Source organism: Salmo salar, chromosome ssa05 (assembly GCF_905237065.1).
Source record: "Salmo salar chromosome ssa05, Ssal_v3.1, whole genome shotgun sequence".
Lineage (NCBI taxonomy): Eukaryota > Metazoa > Chordata > Actinopteri > Salmoniformes > Salmonidae > Salmo > Salmo salar.
Genome location: NC_059446.1, coordinates 70,115,141 through 70,139,856, shown reverse-complemented (window position 1 = coordinate 70,139,856; position 24,716 = coordinate 70,115,141). Strand labels below are relative to the sequence as shown.

Below are 24,716 nucleotides of genomic sequence, written 5' to 3'. Positions count from 1 at the left end.
TGTATGCTCTGGATAAGAGCACCTGCTAAATGACTCAGATCAAAATGTAGACATACTACAAGCGGTTTAGGCCTACTTAGAGAGGGAGATGCTGAAGATGGTCCCCTATCTTCTACTATTCATATGCCTAAATATAACCACTATTCTGGTGGCAACCTTTATGAATCTCAGTTCATTATATATGATTTGAATTAAGTCACAGGCATATTTTGTTGTGTTGCGTGTTGAGAGAAAAGCAGAGTTTGGGCCAAGGGCTACCACAAAAAAACGATGGTAAGAGTGCTGCAGCTGATGACAAATGGTGGGAGGAGGGATGGAAAGCATCAAGACAAATGAGATACACAAAATTAGAAGAGATTGAGTTGGAGTTGGATTATAAGGAGAGAGGGATGACTAGAAAAGGAGGAGAGTGAGTGCATATGAGCAAGATGGAGAAATGGAGGGGAGGGGGTGCGCGCGGGGGTCTCGGTACTTGGCAGTCTCTGGGTATCTCAGGTTCTCTCCGGCCGGGAAAGCGGTCGATATTTAATTGTTATTGCTAGCATGAAACGCACGGAAGCGGGGCCTGTACGAAAATTTCTCATTTATTTGGTATTCTTGTTTTCTCTCCTTTCCTCCCCCCCCCCCCCCCTTTGTGGAACGCCGGGGGTGTGCGGGGTTAGAAGCGAGGGGCAGTTACCGCGCTGTGGGGGTAGAAATAGAGGGATGAGGATGGGATAAGCTCTAAGGGAAGAAATACACCGTTTTCTTCTCCCAAGTTTAGTTTCTGTCCCTAGACAGATCGGATCCCCCCTCTATCACCTGCACGTAATCTCACTCTCACTGTCACCCGCCCCTGGACCCCCTCCCCTTCCCCTGTTACTCCATCACCCCTCTCTACCCCCACCTGTCCAAAATGAAAAATCTGTCATTTTCATCAAACGTCCAACCAAATATTATCTACACTCCATTCCAAGAGATCGAATCTTATTTAAGGCGACGAGATTCGCCATCTGTTTTCAAATTTCATTCCTCCATGAACTTTATTTTCCCCGACTTTGGGCAAAATTATAACCTGATCGATCCTCTATCTGGCCACCGTCTACATATATTTTCATTTTCATTGGCGGTCTCCCTCTTTGCTTTCAGTCGGCTGGTCAATTTTCTGTCTCGTGAACACACAGGAACACGCGCAGAACACATTTTACAGAGTAGATAGAGACTCAAGTGCAGCCAGCTTGAGTGTAGAGGGCTAGACCCATATGAGCTTCTCAATCTCTTTCTCTCCACCCCCTCTCTGCTCTGCTCTTTCCCCGCGTCCTGGACCTCTCTGTCATGCTCGCTTGCTCTCCCCCTAGCAAGCACTGTCAACCTGCCTCGCCCTCTCATATAGCATTGTTTCTCGTGATGTCTCCATCTGGTTCGCAGCTTCTTCTTCCTGTCCCATCTCTTACGCACCGCGGACGCAGTTGGAAGTGACATAGGAAACGTTTAGAGCGAACAACTTTTTTTGTGCATTTGTCCTCTTTTCTTTAGCAAACTAGCCTATTTGTTTTTACGCAGGACATTTCAACAGAGTTTTGTTTGTTTTCTTTACCCGCCTGGTTGTCTACACTTTAGACTACTCATACTATGTCCGTTTTTCTTTAACCTAAAACTCAATATTCAGACTATTTTCTGTTTATCAATAACTTTTCAATAGGCTGTAGCCTACCCTATTTATTCGCCTATTTAACTTTCTTTGAGTTGCTTTAGCCTACTATTATGCACATGTGGAGGATGGGCAGTGAAACGTGTTCATGAGTTGATTCCCAGTCGTCAGAAAGCTCTGTCTATGTCAGTTACGTCGACCGGGCCCCGGAAACTCAAGTGGGACCTACTGCCAAGTCGATGAGAGCGCATCGGAGAAGGTAAGCATGCTCTCTTCCCATTGCCTCTGGATAGACACGTTAGACTAAGTGAGAGGAATACTAAAAGAAGACGTCGGAGTGCTCTGGAAACAGAAAGCTCAAGAGATTGAGGGGAAAAACACGTGGCTCCTTCAGAAATTGATTGATCTACAGAATGCGCACGGGAGTGTATTGTACTGCGCTCAATGCGTCTCCAAATAGATCTACGCGGGTTCCTTTGCTATTAAGCAGTATTGCGATGCTTCTTTGACTAGAAATTGAGATGCTTCTGTGATGAGAACGTGTTGCGTTGCATTTGTAATGTAGGCCTACAATGAGTGTACACAACATTAAGGACACCAGCTCTTTCAATGACAGACTGACCAGTGGAATCCAGGTGAAAGCTATGATCCCATATTGATGTCACTTGTTAAATCCACTTCAATCTCTGCAGATTAAGGGGAGGAGACAGGTTAAAGAAGGATTTTTAAGCTTTGAGACAAGTGAGACATGGATTGTGTATGTGTGCCATTCAGAGGGTGAGTGGGCAAGACAAAATATGTAAGTGCCTTTGAACAGGGTATGGTGGTAGGTGCCAGGCACACAGGTTTGTGTCAAGAAATGCAATTCTGCTGGGTTTTTCATGCTCAACAGTTTCCCATGTGTATCAAGAATGGTCCATCACCCAAATGACATCCAGCCAACTTTGGGAAGCATTAAAGTCAATATGGGCTAGCATCCCTGTGGAACGCTTTCGACACCTTGTAGAGTCCATGCCCAGACGAATTGAGGCTGTTCTGAGGATAAAAGGGAGGGGGGGGGGTGCAACTCAATATAAGGAAGGTGTCCTCAATGTTTAGTACACTCAGTGTATATCTTCACTTTAAAGAGCGGAAAGGTGAGATGTTAGCCGTGTATCTAAGTGGCGAGACAGTGTGGAAGGAGAGGAAGTGAGGAGGCAAGGGAGCTTTAGTACATGGGTAAACAAATGGGGGATTCGCTTGAGAAGTTGTAGGTACAGAATGTGTGTGTGTGTGTGTGTGTGTGTGTGTGTGTGTGTGTGTGTGTGTGTGTGTGTGTGTGTGTGTGTGCAAGGAAAGCCTCAAACTCATACAGTGTGTGGCTGGCCTTCGTTAATGCTTGTAGCACTTATAATGTAAGTAGGTTTAAATGGTGTATATTTGAGGGGGGAAGTTACCTGTAGAGTGTCAAGCCCCTGTGAGGTGTATCTCTGTAGCAGTGTCAGTGCTGTATCTAGATGGCCCACAGTGTGACCAGTCAGAGTAAAGCATTATGCATGAGACACCGGCTGGGCCAGAGTTAACAGCCAAGCTAGCATAGGATTTTTTTCCAATGATATCAGTGGTATCAATCACAGGTATATTTTTGTTATTCAGGATGCCTGGCTGGAAAAGCAACAAGGTCTCAGTCTCACTGCAGAATTAGATGTTCATCCATGTTCTCCAAAAGTCACATTTTGTTGCTCCTGCTGCTCTGTGTTGTTCCATTTTCCCGAAGGTCAAATGTCGAAGTTAAAGGTCAAGTTTAGTCACTCATTCTGAATGGTTAAGGTAAGGGTTAAGGTTTGGGATAGGGTTAAAACATGAAGTTTAGTCACTCATTCTGAATGGTTAAGGTAAGGGTTATGGTTAGGGATAGGGTTAAAACATGAAGTTTAGTCACTCATTCTGAATGGTTAAGGTAAGGGTTATGGTTAGGGATAGGGTTAAAACATGAAGTTTAGTCACTCATTCTGAATGGTTAAGGTAAGGGTTATGGTTAGGGATAGGGTTAAAACATGAAGTTTAGTCACTCATTCTGAATGGTTAAGGTAAGGGTTATGGTTAGGGATAGGGTTAAAACATGAAGTTTAGTCACTCATTCTGAATGGTTAAGGTAAGGGTTATGGTTTGGGATAGGGTTAAAACATGAAGTTTAGTCACTCATTCTGAATGGTTAAGGTAAGGGTTATGGTTAGGGATAGGATTAAAACCAAAAAGAAAAAACAGTGTCCACGACTGGGATTGAACACACAACCTTCTGATCCAGAGTCATGGGATTGCATACATGCCAGCACCCTGTCCACAACACCCCATCAAAACCCAAGCCTACTTGATGATAATAGCGCTCACTGTTGCCCCTAGTGGCCGGTTTTGAAGGCATTTCCCAACGTTCGCAAGACGTCCAATTTCGATGTCAATCTTGAACAGCCTGGCTGGTTGATCAGTGGCTTTGAGCCTCATCCATTGATTAGGTCAGCTACATGAACATCCACACCTCTCAGAAACACAGCCGTTCAGTTATTTGTCTTGTACGTTGGTCGACTGAGGTGATATTTATGTTGACTTTAACAGGTTGATTATTGTCAGGTTGAATGGTTCCATGAGTGATAAAACAGTCATAAAGGCAGGTCCAGAGTCAGTCCTCCAGCACTGAGACGATGACGGTACAGTCAATGGCTCCAATCATTCCTCATCTGCTTTATGGCTTTTCCGACGTTTATAGCCGTTAGGCGGGCTTACGTAAACGCATTAACGGATGTGAAGGGCACGGGGGCTTTATTCAGCTGGGTACTACATTTAATCAAGGGTCACTCCCAGTTCATAAAGTCAGTAATCCACTCCATGTCAGCTAGATCCGCTTCAGAGTTTGGCTGAGACACGGCAGAGGACTGTTGCATGGATGTTTGTCTATAGGTAATCTTATTAGATGACTGCACTCCATAAAGAGATCATGATACTAGATGTGTTATCTGTTTATTCATTCAACCAACTGATAGTAAAATAGACAGAAAAACATTGTTCCTGCTTTATACAGTCTTGCTTTATGTTCCCTCTTATCAGTGCCTGTGAATTGCCTTCATTCTTACTGTTATCCTTTCCTTTTCCTCTGTCCTTACTGTTATCCTTTCCTTTTCCTCTGTCCTTACTGTTATCCTTCCCTCTTCCTCTGTCCTTACTGTTATCCTTTCCTTTTCCTCCGTCCTTACTGTTATCCTTTCCTTTTCCTCTGTCCTTACTGTTATCCTTCCCTTTTCCTCCGTCGTTACTGTTATCCTTCCCTTTTCCTCCGTCGTTACTGTTATCCTTCCCTTTTCCTCCGTCGTTACTGTTATCCTTCCCTTTTCCTCCGTCGTTACTGTTATCCTTCCCTTTTCCTCCGTCCTTACTGTTATCCTTCCCTTTTCCTCCGTCGTTACTGTTATCCTTCCCTTTTCCTCCGTCGTTACTGTTATCCTTCCCTTTTCCTCCGTCGTTACTGTTATCCTTCCCTTTTCCTCCGTCGTTACTGTTATCCTTCCCTTTTCCTCCGTCGTTACTGTTATCCTTCCCTTTTCCTCCATCCTTACTGTTATCCTTCCCTTTTCCTCCGTCGTTACTGTTATCCTTCCCTTTTCCTCTGTCCTTACTGTTATCCTTCCCTTTTCCTCCATCCTTACTGTTATCCTTCCCTTTTCCTCCGTCGTTACTGTTATCCTTCCCTTTTCCTCCGTCGTTACTGTTATCCTTCCCTTTTCCTCCATCCTTACTGTTATCCTTCCCTTTTCCTCCGTCGTTACTGTTATCCTTCCCTTTTCCTCTGTCCTTACTGTTATCCTTCCCTTTTCCTCCGTCGTTACTGTTATCCTTCCCTTTTCCTCCGGCGTTACTGTTATCCTTCCCTTGCTCTTCAGTAAATCTTTATTTCTTCCTCCTCACTCAAACTTTTCTATCTCTTCCACATTGTCTCTCTGATTCACACCTCTCTATCCACCCTCCCGTCTCACCTACCCTACCTACCCCCAAGTTGGCCTGCCCCATGTTTGGGAGTCGCTTACCCCCTCTCCTTCTCTCACTTAACCCCATATTTCACAGCTGAACTGAGGCTAATTTCCCCCTAGTCGGCCGAGCAGCGCTCCCTCCACCACACCACCACACCTAATTACCCACAATTAAAGACCAACGCTAACGAGTAAATTACTCTGTTATGAAATGACATCAAAAGGGGACTGGAGGAAGTAGAATGGATTGGAGGAAAAGTTGGGCGCTAGCCTTGGGGGAGACTGGGAGGGAAGAGGAGAGTTATCATGCAGTGTTTCCTTTTACCCCCAAGGATGTTTCCTTAGGCTGGATGTGCAAAGACCCATAGGCCACACCTGGGGCTGTAGACACTAAAAGTGTGTTCAAAATAACACCCTATTCCCCATATAGTATCAGTCCTGTGTACAGCATGCAGCATGCAGTATGTGGCTCTGACTAAAATTGCTATATTGTGAAAAGGCTGTCATTTGAGGTTTGCTCTACTATTTTATATTCAGTTCAATTTGATATAGGTTCTTCAATTGAACATAGCTACCGCCCTAGCTCATATTTTTATTTAACCAGGCAAGTCAGTTTAGAACACATTCTTATTTACAATGACGGCCTAGGAACAGTGGGTTAACTGCCTTGTTCAGGGGCAGAACGACAGATTTTTACCTTGGCAGTTCGGGGATTCGATTTAGCAACCTTTCGGTTACTGGCCCAACGCTCTAACAACTAGGCTACCTGCCACCCCTAATGAAACATGATGGTGTAGCAGAGGGATAGTAAAGGCAAGTAGCAGACTGATGTAGGGGGACTTCTTTGATGCTGGATCCCACAGAAAAGCCAGAATGTGGGTATAGTATATAGTATATTGTATTCAAGTCATGGATTTGTTAATTTTCTGGATTATGTGTGTATAGTTTTTTTTATTGCTAGGTATTATTGCGACCAATAAACTTTGATTTGATTTTGTAAAATGATCTTGGATACCAAACATAACACAGCTTACTTAGTATTTGTCAGTCTAAGGACGAGTAGGCTTTCCACCCCCCCCCATCTAAAACCAGGAAAATGAAACAAATAAACCCTAATTCAGATTATTTTCGTCCAGTTTGCACCCTAATACACAGACTAATGGGGAAAAGAAGAGCTATATGCTGGGGATAATTCTAACAGTGGTAGTAATAACGTCAGACCCGACACTGATAACAATTAGATTTGATTTCATTTGAGAATGCCTCCACAGCTGCTCCCTTCTCACCCCCTTAACCCCCCCCCCCACCCTCTGCCCCGCTCCCCCAGACCTGTCTCCCCCCTCTAGATTAAAGTGGGTGTGTTAATTCCCTGGTGTAGCGATCGAAGGGCTCTGGCAACAATGGGAAATGGGCTATTGATTAGAACAGCTCAGATTAAGACTAGGCAGTGGAGCTCTTTCTTGCTCTCTTTCCCCCCCTTTTCTCTCCATTTCCCACCTTCTTCTTTCTGTCTTCCTGTCTGTCCTACTTGTGTCACCTCCCTCTATCTATCCCCCTCTTTCTTTCTTTTCCCTACCTGTCCCTACCTTCCCCCCCCCCCCACACACACACACACACACACACACACACAGACAAAGGCTCTGTCAATGTCTGAGGATTTCCGTGTCTGTCTGCCCCCACTCTTCTCTCCCTCCTTCTCTCCCTACATCCTCTCTCTTTCTCTTTCCCAATCTCTGTCTGTACCTATTAGGCCTATCTATTTGCTCTCTCTCTCTCATGCACTCGTCTCCTTTGGAAACAAGGTAGAAACGTCTGCCAATACCACTGTTGATGTAATAAAGTCTAGAAATGTAGAAATAGAACTGTACAGTAAATGTACAGTAGTATAGACTTAAACAACTAAATAACTAGATTCTAAACCCCTCACTCCAAAGCAGTCTGACACCCACACTGCTGTGAGGTTGTATATCAATCAATCAAGCCACGTCTTTGTTGTACCACAATTAAAACCTCCCCTATCAAAATCTCTCTTATACCAAATTAGCTGTCATGATCTGACGGGGGACAAAATACATTGGATTTGCATTGAAAAGACATAAAACATACAAAATATAAGGAGACAGCAAATCTATACAGTGAAAAGTGAGCTAAAATTCCCCTGCTCTACTTATATTAATTACCTCAATCAATGGTAATGCTGTAGGTCAGTTATCCATCCTCCCCCTCCACCACTACTCTCTGGCATAATGCCTACCAGGCGCCGGAACCACATCCCAAGCCCAGATCTAGGATCTGTGGCCACACCACTGCTTCAACCTTGTTGGTGTTATAAGGCGCCTGAGATTGGTCTTGGGTCAGTGGTTAGGAGGTACTGTATTGTCCACTGCTTCCACCCTTTCGGCTGTGAGACACACACGCACGCACGCACGCACACACACACGTAGACAGACACAAACACACATGTGTCCACATCAATATTCCTATGATCCTTAGGGACTATGAGAGTATTGGCGGAGCTTTCATCTGCTGAGTATGTGACCGTGTGTCTGATATCCACTTCTCCCGATACACACACACACACACTTAGTCCCCTCCCAGACAGGTGTGTAAACACTATGATACACACACACTTAGCCCCCTCCCAGACACGTGTGTAAACACTATGATACACACACACTTAGCCCCCTCCCAGACAGGTGTGTAAACACTATGATACACACACACTTAGCCCCCCTCCCAGACAGGTGTGTAAACACTATGATACACACACACTTAGCCCTCCTCCCAGACAGGTGTGTAAACACTATGATACACACACACTTAGCCCCCCTCCCAGACACGTGTGTAAACACTATGATACACACACACTTAGCCCCCTCCCAGACACGTGTGTAAACACTATGATACACACACACTTAGCCCCCCTCCCAGACAGGTGTGTAAACACTATGACACACACACACACTTAGCCCCCCTCCCAGACAGGTGTGTAAACACTATGACACACACACACTTAGTCCCCTCCCAGACACGTGTGTAAACACTATGATACACACACACTTAGCCCCCTCCCAGACACGTGTGTAAACACTATGATACACACACACTTAGCCCCCCCTCCCAGACAGGTGTGTAAACACTATGACACACACACACACTTAGCCCCCCTCCCAGACAGGTGTGTAAACACTATGACACACACACACTTAGTCCCCTCCCAGACACGTGTGTAAACACTATGATACACACACACTTAGCCCCCTCCCAGACACGTGTGTAAACACTATGATACACACACACTTAGCCCCCCCTCCCAGACAGGTGTGTAAACACTATGACACACACACACACTTAGCCCCCCCTCCCAGACAGGTGTGTAAACACTATGACACACACACACTTAGCCCCCCTCCCAGACAGGTGTGTAAACACTATGACACACACACTTAGCCCCCCCTCCCAGACAGGTGTGAAAACACTATGATACACACACACTTAGCCCCCCTCCCAGACAGGTGTGTAAACACTATGATACACACACACTTAGCCCCCCTCCCAGACAGGTGTGTAAACATTGATACACACACACTTAGCCCCCCTCCCAGACATGTGTGTAAACATTGATACACACACACTTAGCCCCCCCTCCCAGACAGGTGTGTAAACATTGATACACACACACTTAGCCCCCCCTCCCAGACAGGTGTGTAAACACTATGACACACACACACTTAGCCCCCCTCCCAGACAGGTGTGTAAACACTATGATACACACACACTTAGCCCCCTCCCAGACAGGTGTGTAAACATTGACACACACACACACTTAGCCCCCCTCCCAGACAGGTGTGTAAACACTATGATACACACACACTTAGCCCCCTCCCAGACAGGTGTGTAAACATTGACACACACACACACTTAGCCCCCCTCCCAGACAGGTGTGTAAACACTATGATACACACACACTTAGCCCCCTCCCAGACAGGTGTGTAAACACTATGATACACACACACTTAGCCCCCCCTCCCAGACAGGTGTGTAAACACTATGATACACACACACTTAGCCCTCCTCCCAGACAGGTGTGTAAACACTATGATACACACACACTTAGCCCCCCTCCCAGACAGGTGTGTAAACACTATGATACACACACACTTAGCCCCCTCCCAGACAGGTGTGTAAACACTATGACACACACACTTAGCCCCCCTCCCAGACAGGTGTGTAAACACTATGATACACACACACTTAGCCCCCCCTCCCAGACAGGTGTGTAAACATTGACACACACACACACTTAGCACCCCTCCCAGACAGGTGTGTAAACACTATGATACACACACACTTAGCCCCCCTCCCAGACAGGTGTGTAAACACTATGATACACACACACTTACCCCCTCTCCCAGACAGGTGTGTAAACACTATGATACACACACACTTAGCCCCCTCCCAGACAGGTGTGTAAACACTATGACACACACACACTTAGCCCCCCTCCCAGACAGGTGTGTAAACACTATGACACACACACTTAGCCCCCCTCCCAGACAGGTGTGTAAACACTATGATACACACACACTTAGCCCCCCCTCACAGACAGGTGTGTAAACACTATGATACACACACACTTAGCCCCCCCTCCCAGACAGGTGTGTAAACACTATGACACACACACACTTAGCCCCCTCCCAGACAGGTGTGTAAACACTATGATACACACACACTTAGCCCCCTCCCAGACAGGTGTGTAAACATTGACACACACACACACTTAGCCCCCCCTCCCAGACAGGTGTGTAAACACTATGATACACACACACTTAGCCCCCCTCCCAGACAGGTGTGTAAACACTATGATACACACACACTTAGCCCCCCCTCCCAGACAGGTGTGTAAACACTATGATACACACACACTTAGCTCCCCCTCCCAGACAGGTGTGTAAACACTATGACACACACACACTTAGCCCCCCCTCCCAGACAGGTGTGTAAACACTATGACACACACACTTAGCCCCCCTCCCAGACAGGTGTGTAAACACTATGATACACACACACTTAGCCCCCCTCCCAGACAGGTGTGTAAACACTATGACACACACACACTTAGCCCCCCCTCCCAGACAGGTGTGTAAACACTATGACACACACACTTAGCCCCCCCTCCCAGACAGGTGTGTAAACACTATGATACACACACACTTAGCCCCCCTCCCAGACAGGTGTGTAAACACTATGATACACACACACTTAGCCCCCCCTCCCAGACAGGTGTGTAAACACTATGATACACACACACTTAGCCCCCCCTCCCAGACAGGTGTGTAAACACTATGACACACACACACACTTAGCCCCCCTCCCAGACAGGTGTGTAAACACTATGATACACACACACTTAGCCCCCCTCCCAGACAGGTGTGTAAACACTATGATACACACACACTTAGCCCCCCTCCCAGACAGGTGTGTAAACACTATGACACACACACACTTAGCCCCCTCCCAGACAGGTGTGTAAACACTATGATACACACACACTTAGCCCCCCTCCCAGACAGGTGTGTAAACACTATGACACACACACTTAGCCCCCCTCCCAGACAGGTGTGTAAACACTATGACACACACACTTAGCCCCCTTCCAGACAGGTGTGTAAACACTATGATACACACACGTAAACAGACATGGGTTAATGTCAAAGACTTATAATTGCATGCTTCAGCACAGTATCATGATAGGTTTGGTGTTATAGGGGAAACTTGACAGGAAACTCAAGGGAACATGGAGGTGAGAAATGAACGGAAAATGTTAGATGGACATAGAAGGGCTCGTAGGGAGGAGAAAGGATGGGGACGTCATGCAGAATATGCACAAGTATCTTCAGAGGTTAATTAACAAGCCCCGACAGTCAGATCAGCACAGGACACACTAGAGGGCAGTAAAGAGGTGTGTGTGTGCGCACATGTTTGTCTTGGTGTCTTGTTCTTGTTTGACCCAAAAGTTCTTATCTGAATGTCCACTGTGGACTTACAGGTAACTGCCAAAATAAGGAAACACCAACATAAAGATTCTTAATAGGGTGTTGGGCCACCACAAGCCAAAACAGCTTCAATGCACCTTGGGATAGATTCTACAGGTGTCTGGAACTCTATTGGAGGGATGCAACATCATGGGGGCATAGCCATGGTAGCCAAAATAATGTCCTGGCCAGCATTTGTATACGACCCGAACCATGATGGGACGTTAATTGCATAATTAACTCAGGAACCACCTACTTTCAATATACTTTGTATCTCTCATTCACTCAAGTGTTTCCTTTATTTTGACAGTTACCTGTATCCCTCTATATCCTCACTAACTGTATGGTGTTTTCTATCTCACCTGGCGTACTCCCATCTCTCTACCTCATCCCTGTCTATACGCCAGTAGGGGCTGCTGGGGGGAGGACGGCTCATAATAATGACTGCCATGGAGTAAATGGAATGGCATCAAACACATGGAAACCATGGAAACCATGTGCTTCATGTATTTGATACTTATTCTGCACCAGCCATTACCACGAGCCCGTCCTCCCCAATTAAGGTGTCACCAACCTCCTGTGATACACACACTCTATCTCTTGCTACCCATGCATGCACCCCATCACCACATCCCTCTCTCCATCTTCTCCTCCGTCTCGGTGACTCCCTTGTCAGATACTGCACCTCTCTGCACTCGAGTGAGTTCCATAGGTTTACCTAATTGATTATTAAGTAGCTGATTGGGGATCAATTAAGTAATTAAAGTTGGTTAGGGCAGGGTCGATTGCTGGCATGGGACTGAGGACGTGCATTGAAGTGTGTGTGTGGTATAGCGTAGCGCTACAGCCTTGCTTTTGCAGCCCTACGTGTCTTTTTACTCTTGTTAGTAATTGTGGTGTATACAGTGATATTTAGGGAATTATGTCCCATACAGACAGTTACCTACGCCCTTAATTGAATGTTGGATGTGTGGTAAGAGGAAATAAATGGCCCTTGACTGTGAAAGTGAATGATACTGTATCTTCTTAATATCTTCACCTTTTCTTTTACCTATTATGTTGAATTCCCTCTAGAAATATGGCAGTGGCTGTGGCGGTGGCTTATGTGTTTTTAACCTAGGCATCATCTGGCATGAAATCTATACAGGAGTAGTGAGTATTCAGTCTGAAAGAATAGTGAGTATTCAGTCTGAAAGAATAGTGAGGATTCAGTCTGAAAGAATAGTGAGGATTCAGTCTGAAAGAATAGTGAGGATTCAGTCTGAGAGAATAGTGAGGATTCAGTCTGAAAGAATAGTGAGGATTCAGTCTGAGAGAATAGTGAGGATTCAGTCTGAGAGAATAGTGAGGATTCAGTCTGAGAGAATAGTGAGGATTCAGTCTGAAAGAATAGTGAGGATTCAGTCTGAGAGAATAGTGAGGATTCAGTCTGAGAGAATAGTGAGGATTCAGTCTGAGAGAATAGTGAGGATTCAGTCTGAGAGAATAGTGAGGATTCAGTCTGAGAGAATAGTGAGGATTCAGTCTGAAAGAATAGTGAGGATTCAGTCTGAAAGAATAGTGAGGATTCAGTCTGAGAGAATAGTGAGGATTCAGTCTGAAAGAATAGTGAGGATTCAGTCTGAGAGAATAGTGAGGATTCAGTCTGAGAGAATAGTGAGGATTCAGTCTGAGAGAATAGTGAGGATTCAGTCTGAGAGAATAGTGAGGATTCAGTCTGAAAGAATAGTGAGGATTCAGTCTGAAAGAATAGTGAGGATTCAGTCTGAAAGAATAGTGAGGGGAGCGAATAACGACCGAGAACGATGTTTGACGGTATCACTTTGAGTGCACAATGGTACATTTTGGGGGTTTATTCTACGTCTTCCCACTGGGCACACACTGGTTGAATCAACGTTGTTTCCACGTAATTTCAAAGAAATTGCGTTGAACTAACGTGGAATAGACGTTGAATTGACGACAATGGGTTAAGCCTATCCTGAAATGTTAGCGGTGGAAAATAGCCCAATACTTTGTTAATTGACACAAAATTGCACGGTTGAGTAGAAAAAATTGACAAATATTTTGGTAAAACAGAGGAAGGGTGAGAAAGGATATGTGACTAACCAGTGAGGAGGCGAGACAGAGGGGCTGCTCTTGTGGCGGCGCGACTGAAAAGAAGAGTGTGAAAGGAAAAATACACACAGTCAAACTCGTGCACACACACAAAGACACACACACACACACACAAACCTCATATACGAAACACAGGAGCGGAAACGGGTCGAATCCTACTTCAAATTCTCTTTCCTCTCGGCTTGTCGACCGGGGAAAACAAACCGACCCGAGGCACAGCGAATGGGGATTTACTAATTAACTACTTACACACAGAGAGATGCACACCTCCTCCGCTCTCTCCCTCCCTCCCTCCCTCTGTCAGTTCCCTCGGTCGAGGTTGTTAGTGTAGTGCTGCTTCCACGGTCCCCGGCTCGGTGCGCCACTGGAACAAACGCCTGGAGAGTGATCTCAGACCTGGGTAGACTGCTCACGCTTTGGCTGTTGAAAGAATACTGAACCACACTTGAGGTATGTCATGGTCTTTATAACGCCATATCTTTGGCCGTCAAATGTTTAAGTTTTAGAAAAATTATCTGATCGTTTGTTAGATTTTGGATATGTGTTTTCTTTTATGAGTTTACTTTTTGTTGTTTTGTCAAGTGACTGAAACTAATATTATTGGGATTGTATTATTAGTATTATTATTGTTATTAGGCTGAGCTTTTAAATTCTACTTTAGATTCGATTAACTATCCTATATCACTGTTTATTTTAGTTTTCAAAATTACTAGTTGGCTTCCAGTCTGCATATAGTAGCCTACCTGAAATAGTGAACAATCATAAATAGGCTAGATTTTGGGGGGTCACATTTGAGTCTCCCGTCTTGCCCAGCCCAGCATGCATGTTAGACCACTGCTGCTCTCTCGTCTCGCTGAGGGGGAAGTTGTCTCCCGCGCAGAGCTGTCTGTGCTGGCCCGGATTAGCCGTTAAGTGTCTCTATTTGTTAACGCTTTACGTCTAACCCTCACCTCCACACCACAGTATCAATCAGTCAATTAAACAGCCACTCACACGGCTAGCAAGAGGCGTCTAATGTCGGCTATGCGCCGCCTGGGCTGTGTGTGTGTGTGTGTGTGTGTGTGTATATCTCTCTATCTGTCTGTATGAGTGACCCAGCCTAATTTACCTTCACAAAGTGTATGTAATGTTTGGCCGCGGATGCATTTATCTTTGTGTCATCTTTTTCACGCTCTGGTGAGCCAGGATGCAAATACATGTAACATGCAAGGGAAACGGTGCTTTTGGCAGACCCATTCATCATTGCGCGTGTAGAAGTTTGCGGATGATTGTAACAAAACGGTTGGGTATCCAAAATCAGACCTAAAGTTTGTGTTTTAGGCTTTAGATAATACGCCCACATGTTTACAATGCTGTTATTTGTTGTGATAGGGACACCATACAGTTGGAAATAGGCTAGGCAAATTTGGATGTTCACATGATTTTAAAAAAAAAACAATAACACATGTTTATTAGAATATAATCGACTGTAATATTGTTTTATTTTATGAGTATCACAGGAAGTTCAAAGTCGTCTTGTGCGGAAACACAAACCGTTTCAATAAGTGGTATTGTGACGTTATTTGCTTTTCTAATTCAGTTGTGAGTGTATGTGAGAGTTCTGTTTGTGTGTGTGTGTGCGCGCGCTTTCATGTTAGCCTAGATGGGAGTTGGAGATGCTGATCACGGGTGACCTGGCTGCGATATAGACGCAGAGAAAACCCTCAAATCTTTTGGAATAATCTAGCCTCTGCTTGACTTGACTTGGTCCCCCCCCTCCAAAAAAAAGTTGTTTACCCTAGTGAAACGTTGATGTATATTTATGGGCGCCGTGGGTTACCTTATCAATTATTTGTGCCAGTACATTTCTAGATAAACAGTGTTTATAAATCAATAGATGCATGTAACTATTCCAGATTAAGAGATAGATCAATAGGTCCACCTAACCCGACCGAATGTTTATTTTTTTCTCTGTTCAATTATTCAGTATATCATCTAACTTTGCACAACTTTGCCACTGCTCACAAGCATCTACTGTGAGCTGCTGAGTTCAAGGCTTAAATTAAAGTTGTCTTCATTTTAATAGACTATAGGCCTACTCTTCTAATCGTCTATTCGTTTGCATTGCTATTACTATAATATAGACCTAACAATGGTGACGAGAATGACAATGCTGTGCATATTGAATAATCATGATAATAATGATAAGAGCTGAATAATAATAATAATCTATTTCATTTAATTCAGCGTCAATTACGAAAAATAGTGTACAGAAAGAGTTATAACAGTGCAGATTTTTATCCATGAAAAAAGGAAGTCAGAAAGCTGTGCTAAGGATATATTTTTGAAGGACTAAATGCCCGAAATTGTGAAACTAAAAAATAACAAAAAATTCCCCTGCACTTTCACTCACTGTATTCCACTTTTTTTTTTTTTTTTATATTCAATGTATATTGTTCACTTAGAAAGTTACATTCTTTCTGTACATTTTTGTTTTGTCTTTTGTAGTTTTGTCTTGGTTTAGTTTTTGCAGTGTTTAGGTGGAAGTCTCAAACCTCATTTTCTCTCATCTCCAAACTGACCATTCATTTAATTATTTCCGCGGTTTGTGCCGCCTCTTCCCGGCTGCCTCTATCTTTCTCTTGTCAATATTTGGTAGAAATATTTCCGACATTAAATGGCATTCGGGGAAATCTCTCCCCACATCACTCACCCTGCCCTCCCTCCCTCCCCCCTCATCTTGAATTTGGGCTAGAAGTTGTTCACCTGTCGAATTAGGCTACATTTAGTTTAAGTTGTTTCTAACTTAATTCGAATCAATTAAATGAATTAATAATAAATAACAATTGCTCACATTTTGGTAGGCCTATTTGTATGCCGTTTTGGCCAACACGTAGGCTATTATTATTATTATTATTATTATTATTATTATTAGTGGTAGTAGTAGTAGTAGGCTAGTATTATTAGTATTAGTATTATTCCATTTTAATATATTGCAATAATGACAGATGTAATTGTTACAACGTTAAAACGGTATCTTACAAAATAATCTATTCTAATCCCATAACTTTCTGGTACAAAACTAAAATGTAAAGGCATACAACAATATAATATGTCGACAATGAACTCCAAAATGAACGATTACATTTTAAATATATTATATTCTTCAATTATCAATTTAACGTACAAAATGCCTGCGCATGCAGTTGTCCAAAAAGTCTGTCATATCGAGCTGCCGTCTCGCCTGGCTTTAACGTGACCTGTTGAGGTCAATATCGTCATGTTAATCAATCCACTGAGGAAAATACATAATCTGATATTTCTCCACTTCTAAAGGCTGGATTTTCCTCTAATATTCCTGGATAATCTCTTGATAATGTTTCCATACGCCCCGTAACACCTATAGGAGCCATTTCACATATATGAACCTTTGGATACACACGGGGGAAGGATAATATATTTAAATTCAGGAGATGCATTTGTAGAATTATAGCAAATTTTGAAGGTCAACCATTTGCCCATGCATGGCAGCGCTATTCACCTTCTCATTTAGTTCAGGCTCGATACCAGTGTTTTGAATTCCTCGTAGTTGAATGTTGCTTCTCAGCCACAATCAACGTTCTAATGCTAATAGCACCATCAAATATTCAGGGTAAAAGCCTAGGCCTACTTTGAAATGAGCGCCGTGTGGTTTGATTTCTGAAAACGTTATTATCCTTAATGTCTTGCATCTGGAAGCTAATTTGGTATGATCAAAGCGCAGCTAGTTAGTGCGGTCAATACAGTTTCGAGGACGGCAAGCGCCCTATCGATAGTGCATGAGACGCTAGGAGGCCCACTTCAGTGATGATGCGCGGCATTCAATTCCAAGGAATACTCGTTGCCTGAGCCAGTAGGCTACCCCTGTCTCATCTCACCAGTCCACCCGTCTCCTCTCCTCTCCTCTCGCCATGACAGTCAAGAGTAAATAAGGTGATTGATCGGATGGGGTGGAGTGGTTCCACCTGTCATTGTGCTCTTCTGTGATGTAGAGGCTGAAGTGGCCCTCCCGGACACAACTCAAGTCCCAGGGACGGTTCTGTTCAACTGGAAGAAAGCACGAATCTCTTCCACTTTGTCGTGTGTTTGATTATTTCTTCCCCAAGAGTGTCTTCTCTTTTGGGGAAGCACTAGGCCATGAGGCAAATTCATAGCCAACATGACGTGAGGTTGGTGTTGGACGTGGTTGTAGGGCCAACAATATTAGCCTTATCTCGTTTATTAACTAAAATACATGTATTATTTAAATGGGTTGAATCACAAATAAGTTGAACGAAACTATTTATTTTTTAGTGTACCATCACTTATAGTGCGACGCGGGACTTCCCTCGTCTCTCCGTCCAGAACCAGCGCAGCCCAGAGAGGTCCAGTTCAGTGCGGTGTTTGGAGTTCGGGCTTCGGCCTCAGGTGCATCTCTGAGGCGGGGCGACGCGGGAGTCCAGGTTGGTGGCAGCCCGCTCCCTTGATGACAATACCCCTTCTAGCTTTTCAATTAGGACTACTGTCTCTCACTAACTGAATGTATTTACCAATGTTTATCCCAAAGAAATCATGTTTTTGATGTTTCAACTTTTTGGTTTATTATTATACTATATGACCAAAATAGACCTATTGACAATACTTGTTATCATGTCAATAAAACATTATAGCTAAGCATTGCAAAAAGGGAAAGTAAAATTATTTTCTCATTATAATTGAACCAACGTGACTGCACCTCATACTAAATAGGTTTCACAATGCCTTTTGAGCTTTGATCAGCACTGTCTGTCTACAGTGATAAGCTCAATAGTGAATAAAAGCAAAAATATCAAAGCCATTTTGTTTCATATGTTATCAGAGAAAAACGTAGTTCTCTTGACCTGATTGTATAATGCAATTAGGGTAGCAAAGCTCAAAATACCTATTACCTCTCTTTAATGCATACAGTTATCCCCATACATACTGAACCTATAGGACAATTGAAGGACTATTCAGTCCCTCTCCCTGTGTCTATCTCTTCCTACCCCCCCGTCTCCTCTACCCCCTCCCTTTCCCTCATCTCTTTCTCCTCACCCCCTACCCATGTCCCCTCTCTCCAGCACACCTGGTAACTACAAACTTGTACACAATAATAACAGCGAGATGTATCCATCTATCTCTCTATCTGGACTGTCTGCAGTTAGTGGAGTGGCTGAGAGACTCGCAGGCGTCAAAGGTCAGTTAATCGATGGCACACAATTTGACAAATCCCAGCGATTCTTATCATCCACACGGCGTTTAGGGCCAAAGGAGAGGAGAACCGCAGAGATAAATGTTTAATCCTGACTGGAGAGAGAGAAAAAAAGAGAGAAAGAAGAGGAGAGAGCGAGTGAGGGAGGGAGGCAGAGAGAAAGAACGAGGGGAGGAGAGGGAGAGAGAAAGAGGGAGGCAGAAAGAGAGCGAGAGATAGGGAAGGAGGGATGTAGAGACAGAGGGAGAGAAAGAAAGAGGGAGAGAGGGAGAGAAATAGAGAGGGGGGTGGAGAGAGGGAGAGATAAAGAGGGAGAGAGAGAGAGAAAATAGGAAAGTAAATGAGTTACAGACAAATGGGCGTTGAAGTTGTAAGTGGAGGGACATAGCAACATGGACATAGCATCATGGACATAGCCACATGGACATAGCATCATGGACATAGCATCATGGACATAGCCACATGGACATAGCAACCGGGCCATCTCTACTTCTACATTATATTCACGCAGAGAAAGATAACCGATTCATGCTCTTTCTATATGTTTCCTGGATTAATTCTGGACAGGAAGAGTATAATTAGAAGTTGTAATGGTTTTGACCTTGTGTAAACTTACTATAGAGTTAATGTGTAAAGTTGAGAAAAACAAACCTTGTATGATTGGCAGATTTCTGAAGCACTCATGAGGCAGTAGGATGTTAGTCCAACAATAAGACCGAGCAACAGAGAGGAAATGAGCTTTAGAACACAAAGCTAGTCTGAGACTTTTCTTCATATTTTTTTGAAAAAGTGGCAGTGGTTTAGAAATGGACCCACTTTCTCTGTCCTCGCGCCCTTCAGAAGAATGTCTGAACTATAGCATGGCCTCAGTTGATAAACCTGCTCTTTAAAAGGACTTAATGACAATGCTCAACCCAAGTTAATTTTATTTAGGGGGTTTCTTTCGCTGAGTCATAATTATCGCTTTGACAGTGATGTAATTTTTTTTTAATGCTTTAGTGGACTTTTAGAATGGCTAATCCTTATGCGTGAAATGCATACTGCTCTTTCTATCCAGACATTGACACAGATGGACTGATGGTGGAGAGAATACAGTAAGAGACTGAGAGATGGCATAGAAAGACAGATGGTTGGAGAGGAAAGAACAAGAGACAGTGGATAGAAAGACAGACGGACGGACGGACACAGAGACAGAGAAAGGGCAGACCATCCACCAGACAGACTGACTTCCAGACTGTGCTGCTGTGTGTGACTGAGGGAGCTGCTTGGCCGAGCATCCAGACACACGCTCATGTCCCTTCCCGCCGTCTCAATACGAGCTCAATGTAATTCGATTGAGATTAGTCGCACTGGCATGACAGCAGATCCCTAGTATTGCCAAAGCACTTAGGAAGCAATGACAGGCCCACATCGATGGGTGCTAACACACACACACACACACACACACACACACACACACACACACACACACACACACACACACACACACACACACACACACACACACACACACACACACACACACACACACACACACACACACACACACACACACTCCAACATGCCATGTAGGCAAGACAGAGAGACAGTGATAGAGAAGGAAAAAGAAGGAGAGAGGGAAAGAGGGAGAGAGAGCTCATAACTGGCAAAACATCAACGACTGTCAAGAAGAAGCAGTGGGCAAGAACTGTAAAGAGTGCAAAAGAAATGGATGGGGGACTCAGACAGAGAGATGAGGTGAGTGGGGTAAGATGGGTGACAGACAGAGAGAGATGAGGTGAGTGGGGTAAGATGGGTGACTCAGACAGAGAGATGAGGTGAGTGGGGTAAGATGGGTGACAGACAGAGAGAGATGAGGTGAGTGGGGTAAGATGGGTGACTCAGACAAAGAGAGATGAGGTGGGTGGGGTAAGATGGGGGACTCAGACAGAGAGAGATGAGGTGAGTGGGGTAAGATGGGTGACTCAGACAGAAAGAGATGAGGTGGGTGGGGTAAGATGGGTGACTCAGACAGAAAGAGATGAGGTGAGTGGGGTAAGATGGGTGACAGACAGAGAGAGATGAGGTGAGTGGGGTAAGATGGGTGACTCAGACAGAGAGAGATGAGGTGGGTGGGGTAAGATGGGTGACTCAGACAGAGAGAGATGAGGTGAGTGGGGTAAGATGGGGGACTCAGACAGAGAGATGAGGTGGGTGGGGTAAGATGGGGGACTCAGACAGAGAGAGATGAGGTGAGTGGGGTAAGATGGGTGACTCAGACAGAGAGAGATGAGGTGAGTGGGGTAAGATGGGTGACTCAGACAGAAAGAGATGAGGTGAGTGGGGTAAGATGGGGGACTCAGACAGAGAGAGATGAGGTGAGTGGGGTAAGATGGGTGACAGACAGAGAGAGATGAGGTGAGTGGGGTAAGATGGGTGACTCAGACAAAGAGAGATGAGGTGGGTGGGGTAAGATGGGGGACTCAGACAGAGAGATGAGGTGGGTGGGGTAAGATGGGGGACTCAGACAGACAGAGAGAGTGACTCAGAGAGAGAGAGGATGAAGACGAGTGTATACAAGTGATGTACGGGAAGAGGGGAGATTTACTAGAAGAGAGATTGTTAAGTCAACATGTCCTGGGTCAGTCATTAATCCGATTTAACAGCAATTAAGGTGAGACTGATTCCTCCCTAGAGAGGAGGGGAATCAGAGAGAGAGAAAGGAAGAGAGGGAGGAGAATGAGAGGTGGTAGGTGGGAACCACCACACCCCACATAATACAGCTCTATTCTCAATCAAAACTATGACCTTGTAAACAGGCGGTAGACATAGGCCAGGATTCAACCCGATCACGCTTTGTCGTCAATGCACGTTGTAAAGGCAATGTCCCCGTGTAAGCAGAGACCACATTCACGGTAAACTCTGCATACGTTGAATCCCGGTCTTCCATCTAATACAGTGATGTAGGAGGTGGAGGGGCGATTTCTTTCTACTGAAGGTGAGAAAGAGGAGAGGAGTGAGGAGGGTAACTCTGGTGCATATAGATGAAAAGTAGGCCCTTTTCCCCCTCTCCTTCCTCCTTTGCCCTCTCCACCCTCAGCCCCCAGCCGCCGTGCTCTGCTCTCTGGGTTCGGTTGTTCCAGATGTGTATCGGGGTCCTGGGGTGGACAGAGGGCCCCGTCGTCCCTGTAGCATTGGTGCGTCTATTGGGAGATTGTGGTCCTGATAGCTCTCCCGCCTGACATGTACACAACAGAACATAAATCACACACACACAGAGACGCATAGACGCACACTCACGCTTTATCTCTCACTCAGCACACCTCAGATAGGAGCCAGCTCTGCAGAGAGAGAGAGAGGGAGAGAGAGAGAGAGAGAGGGAGAGAGAGAGAGAGAACGGGGTTGCTAAGTAGGGGAAAGGGTTGGGTTTGAGATGATCTGCTCGGCTCCTTGTTCTCGTTGTGTCTGTCTGCTGTAACTGGTGTTTACTCACAGTCTTAATGAGAAAATTGTTGGCTTGAATTGGATTGGGTTGCATGATGCTTGAGATTTAAATGAAGTTGTACCATTATTTACCATCCTTAAAACAACCGTAACACCATTAGTGATCCACAGAATGGCCAGCGCATTGAGATACACAGGGTTCTCATTCCCATTCTATGGGTATACATTCTGTCCTATGGGTCAAGTCCACGTATGATACTCCCAGTAGTGGTGCGTGGGTAAAATCACTGGAGAAGCCAATCCAGAATAAAAAGTCATTTTACAACCTCTGTGTTGTGATAATTGTGTTGTTTGTTCCATAACCTGTTAGTTCATATGCCTTGACACCGTGATATATAGGCCTGAAGGCCGAGACAATAAGAAGACACAGTGGCAGAATAAATTCAACCACACATTTGTTTCATCACAAAACCGGAGAGCAACATCTGTCTGGTGAAGTCCACGAAACAAATTGCATGTAACAAAGTTACATGACCTACAGCATGGTCAATCAAGTTAATGTTTCCCACATTTTTGGACTACTAAACAACTATTGATTTAGAACAGCGGAGAGTTACTGCAGGTCCCAGAGAAAACAGGAGCTGCCTCCACTATTCCAGCACCACTTCAACATTTCAACATCATCAAATCACCTCTACTTAGTCTAACACAGTTACAACTAATAGATACCAAAAACTATTTAGTCCAATCAACATAAGCTACATATCATGTGGCTGTCCATGGTTCTGATTTCTCTCTCTCTGTGTGTGTGTGTGTGTGTGTGTGTGTGTGTGTGTGTGTGTGTGTGTGTGTGTGTGTGTGTGTGTGTGTGTGTGTGTGTGTGTGTGTGTGTGTGTGTGTGTGTGTGTGTGTGTGCGCAAGTAGAAAAAAACATGTTCACTGACTCTACTTGTAGAGAAACACCAATGCCATCCTCCTCTTTCATGTTGCCTAAACGGTCTATGACTGTCATACAGTACACGCTTTTAGTTGTTGTTGTCCTAGGCTACCTGGCTAAAATACTTGCTTACTAGCCTAACTTCCTTTCGTGGGCTACGATGTGCCAGGAAAGCTAGTTAACATTAGCATACTACATCTAGTTACATGTTGAACTTCCATCCTCTCGGGCCAGGGTTGCAATGAATGAATTTATGGTTGGATCAGAATCACCGTTATAATCATTAGCCAGTATGGAGAATTTAAGTAAAACCACGAGTCCAAATCCATATCTCCATCCATGGCTAATTTAGGAAAGGGTCGATTTTAGCTAGCTAGCTAGCCACCGGAGGACAACAACACAATGAGATGCAACAATTCAACTTTTTTCTGTCAATGCACTGCATCTCAGTGCAAGAGGCGTCACTACAGTCCCCGGCTGTATCACAGTCCCCGGCTGTATCACAGTCCCGGGCTGTATCACAGTCCCCGGCTGTATCACAGTCCCCGGCTGTATCACAGTCCCCGGCTGTATCACAGTCCCGGCTGTATCACAGTCCCGGCTGTATCACAGTCCCCGGCTGTATCACAGTCCCCGGCTGTATCACAGTCCCCGGCTGTATCACAGTCCCCGGCTGTATCACAGTCCCCCGGCTGTATCACAGTCCCCGGCTGTATCACAGTCCCCGGCTGTATCACAGTCCCCGGCTGTATCACATCCAGCCGTGATTTGGAGTCCCATAGATTGGGAGTCCCATAGGGCGGCGCGCAATTGGCCAAACGTCGTCCAGGTTTGGCAGGGGTAGGCTGTCATTGTAAATAAGAATTTGTTCTTAACTGACTTGCCTAGTTAAATAAAGGTTAAATAAAATAATAATAATTCCCTTGACACTTTTTTTCTGGTGCATCAGGACTATTCACAGTAGAGCTCACTTAGTTTAGCTGAACGCTGGTTGGCTAATATTTTCTATGTTTTTTATCAAGGCTTACTGGCTTCCCTTTCTTGTTACAATGTCATAGTCTTTCTGACCAGACAGCATCAGATAGATATGCTACACATACTGAGACAGAGGAGCGCTGGTTCGTTCGCTCAGATGCTTTCTCTGGTGAGATACATTCAGACTCTTGCGAATTGAAGGAAATGTATGCAACACAGAGAGATGAAAGATAAATGATTATTTTGTATGTTTTTTTTCTTTTTTGGGGAAGCCTGGCTTCCCTTGGCATCCATGAATACACGCCACTGGATACCCCAGATAGAGAGAGCATTACATTTGGCCTGTGTTGACAGAGGGAGGTTGTATTGACTGGCT

General features: G+C 44.7%; 1 protein-coding gene across 5 annotated transcripts in view; it reads left to right on the top strand.

The window, feature by feature from the left end:
* The first annotated feature begins 928 nt into the window (after nucleotides 1-928).
* Nucleotides 929-24,716, top strand: part of erfl1 (Ets2 repressor factor like 1) — a 59,368-nt gene continuing 35,580 nt past the window's right edge. For 2 of the 5 annotated variants that reach the window (XM_014201607.2, XM_014201606.2), the window contains exon 1: nucleotides 929-1,889. In XM_014201607.2, the coding sequence (XP_014057082.2) occupies nucleotides 1,870-1,889 (20 nt within the window). In that variant the 5' untranslated portion in view covers nucleotides 929-1,869. Of the gene's footprint in view, nucleotides 1,890-13,793; nucleotides 14,229-18,089; nucleotides 18,239-24,716 lie in introns of those variants that run through there. The other 3 variants (XM_045718697.1, XM_045718696.1, XM_045718698.1) reach the window with 3 other exon arrangements.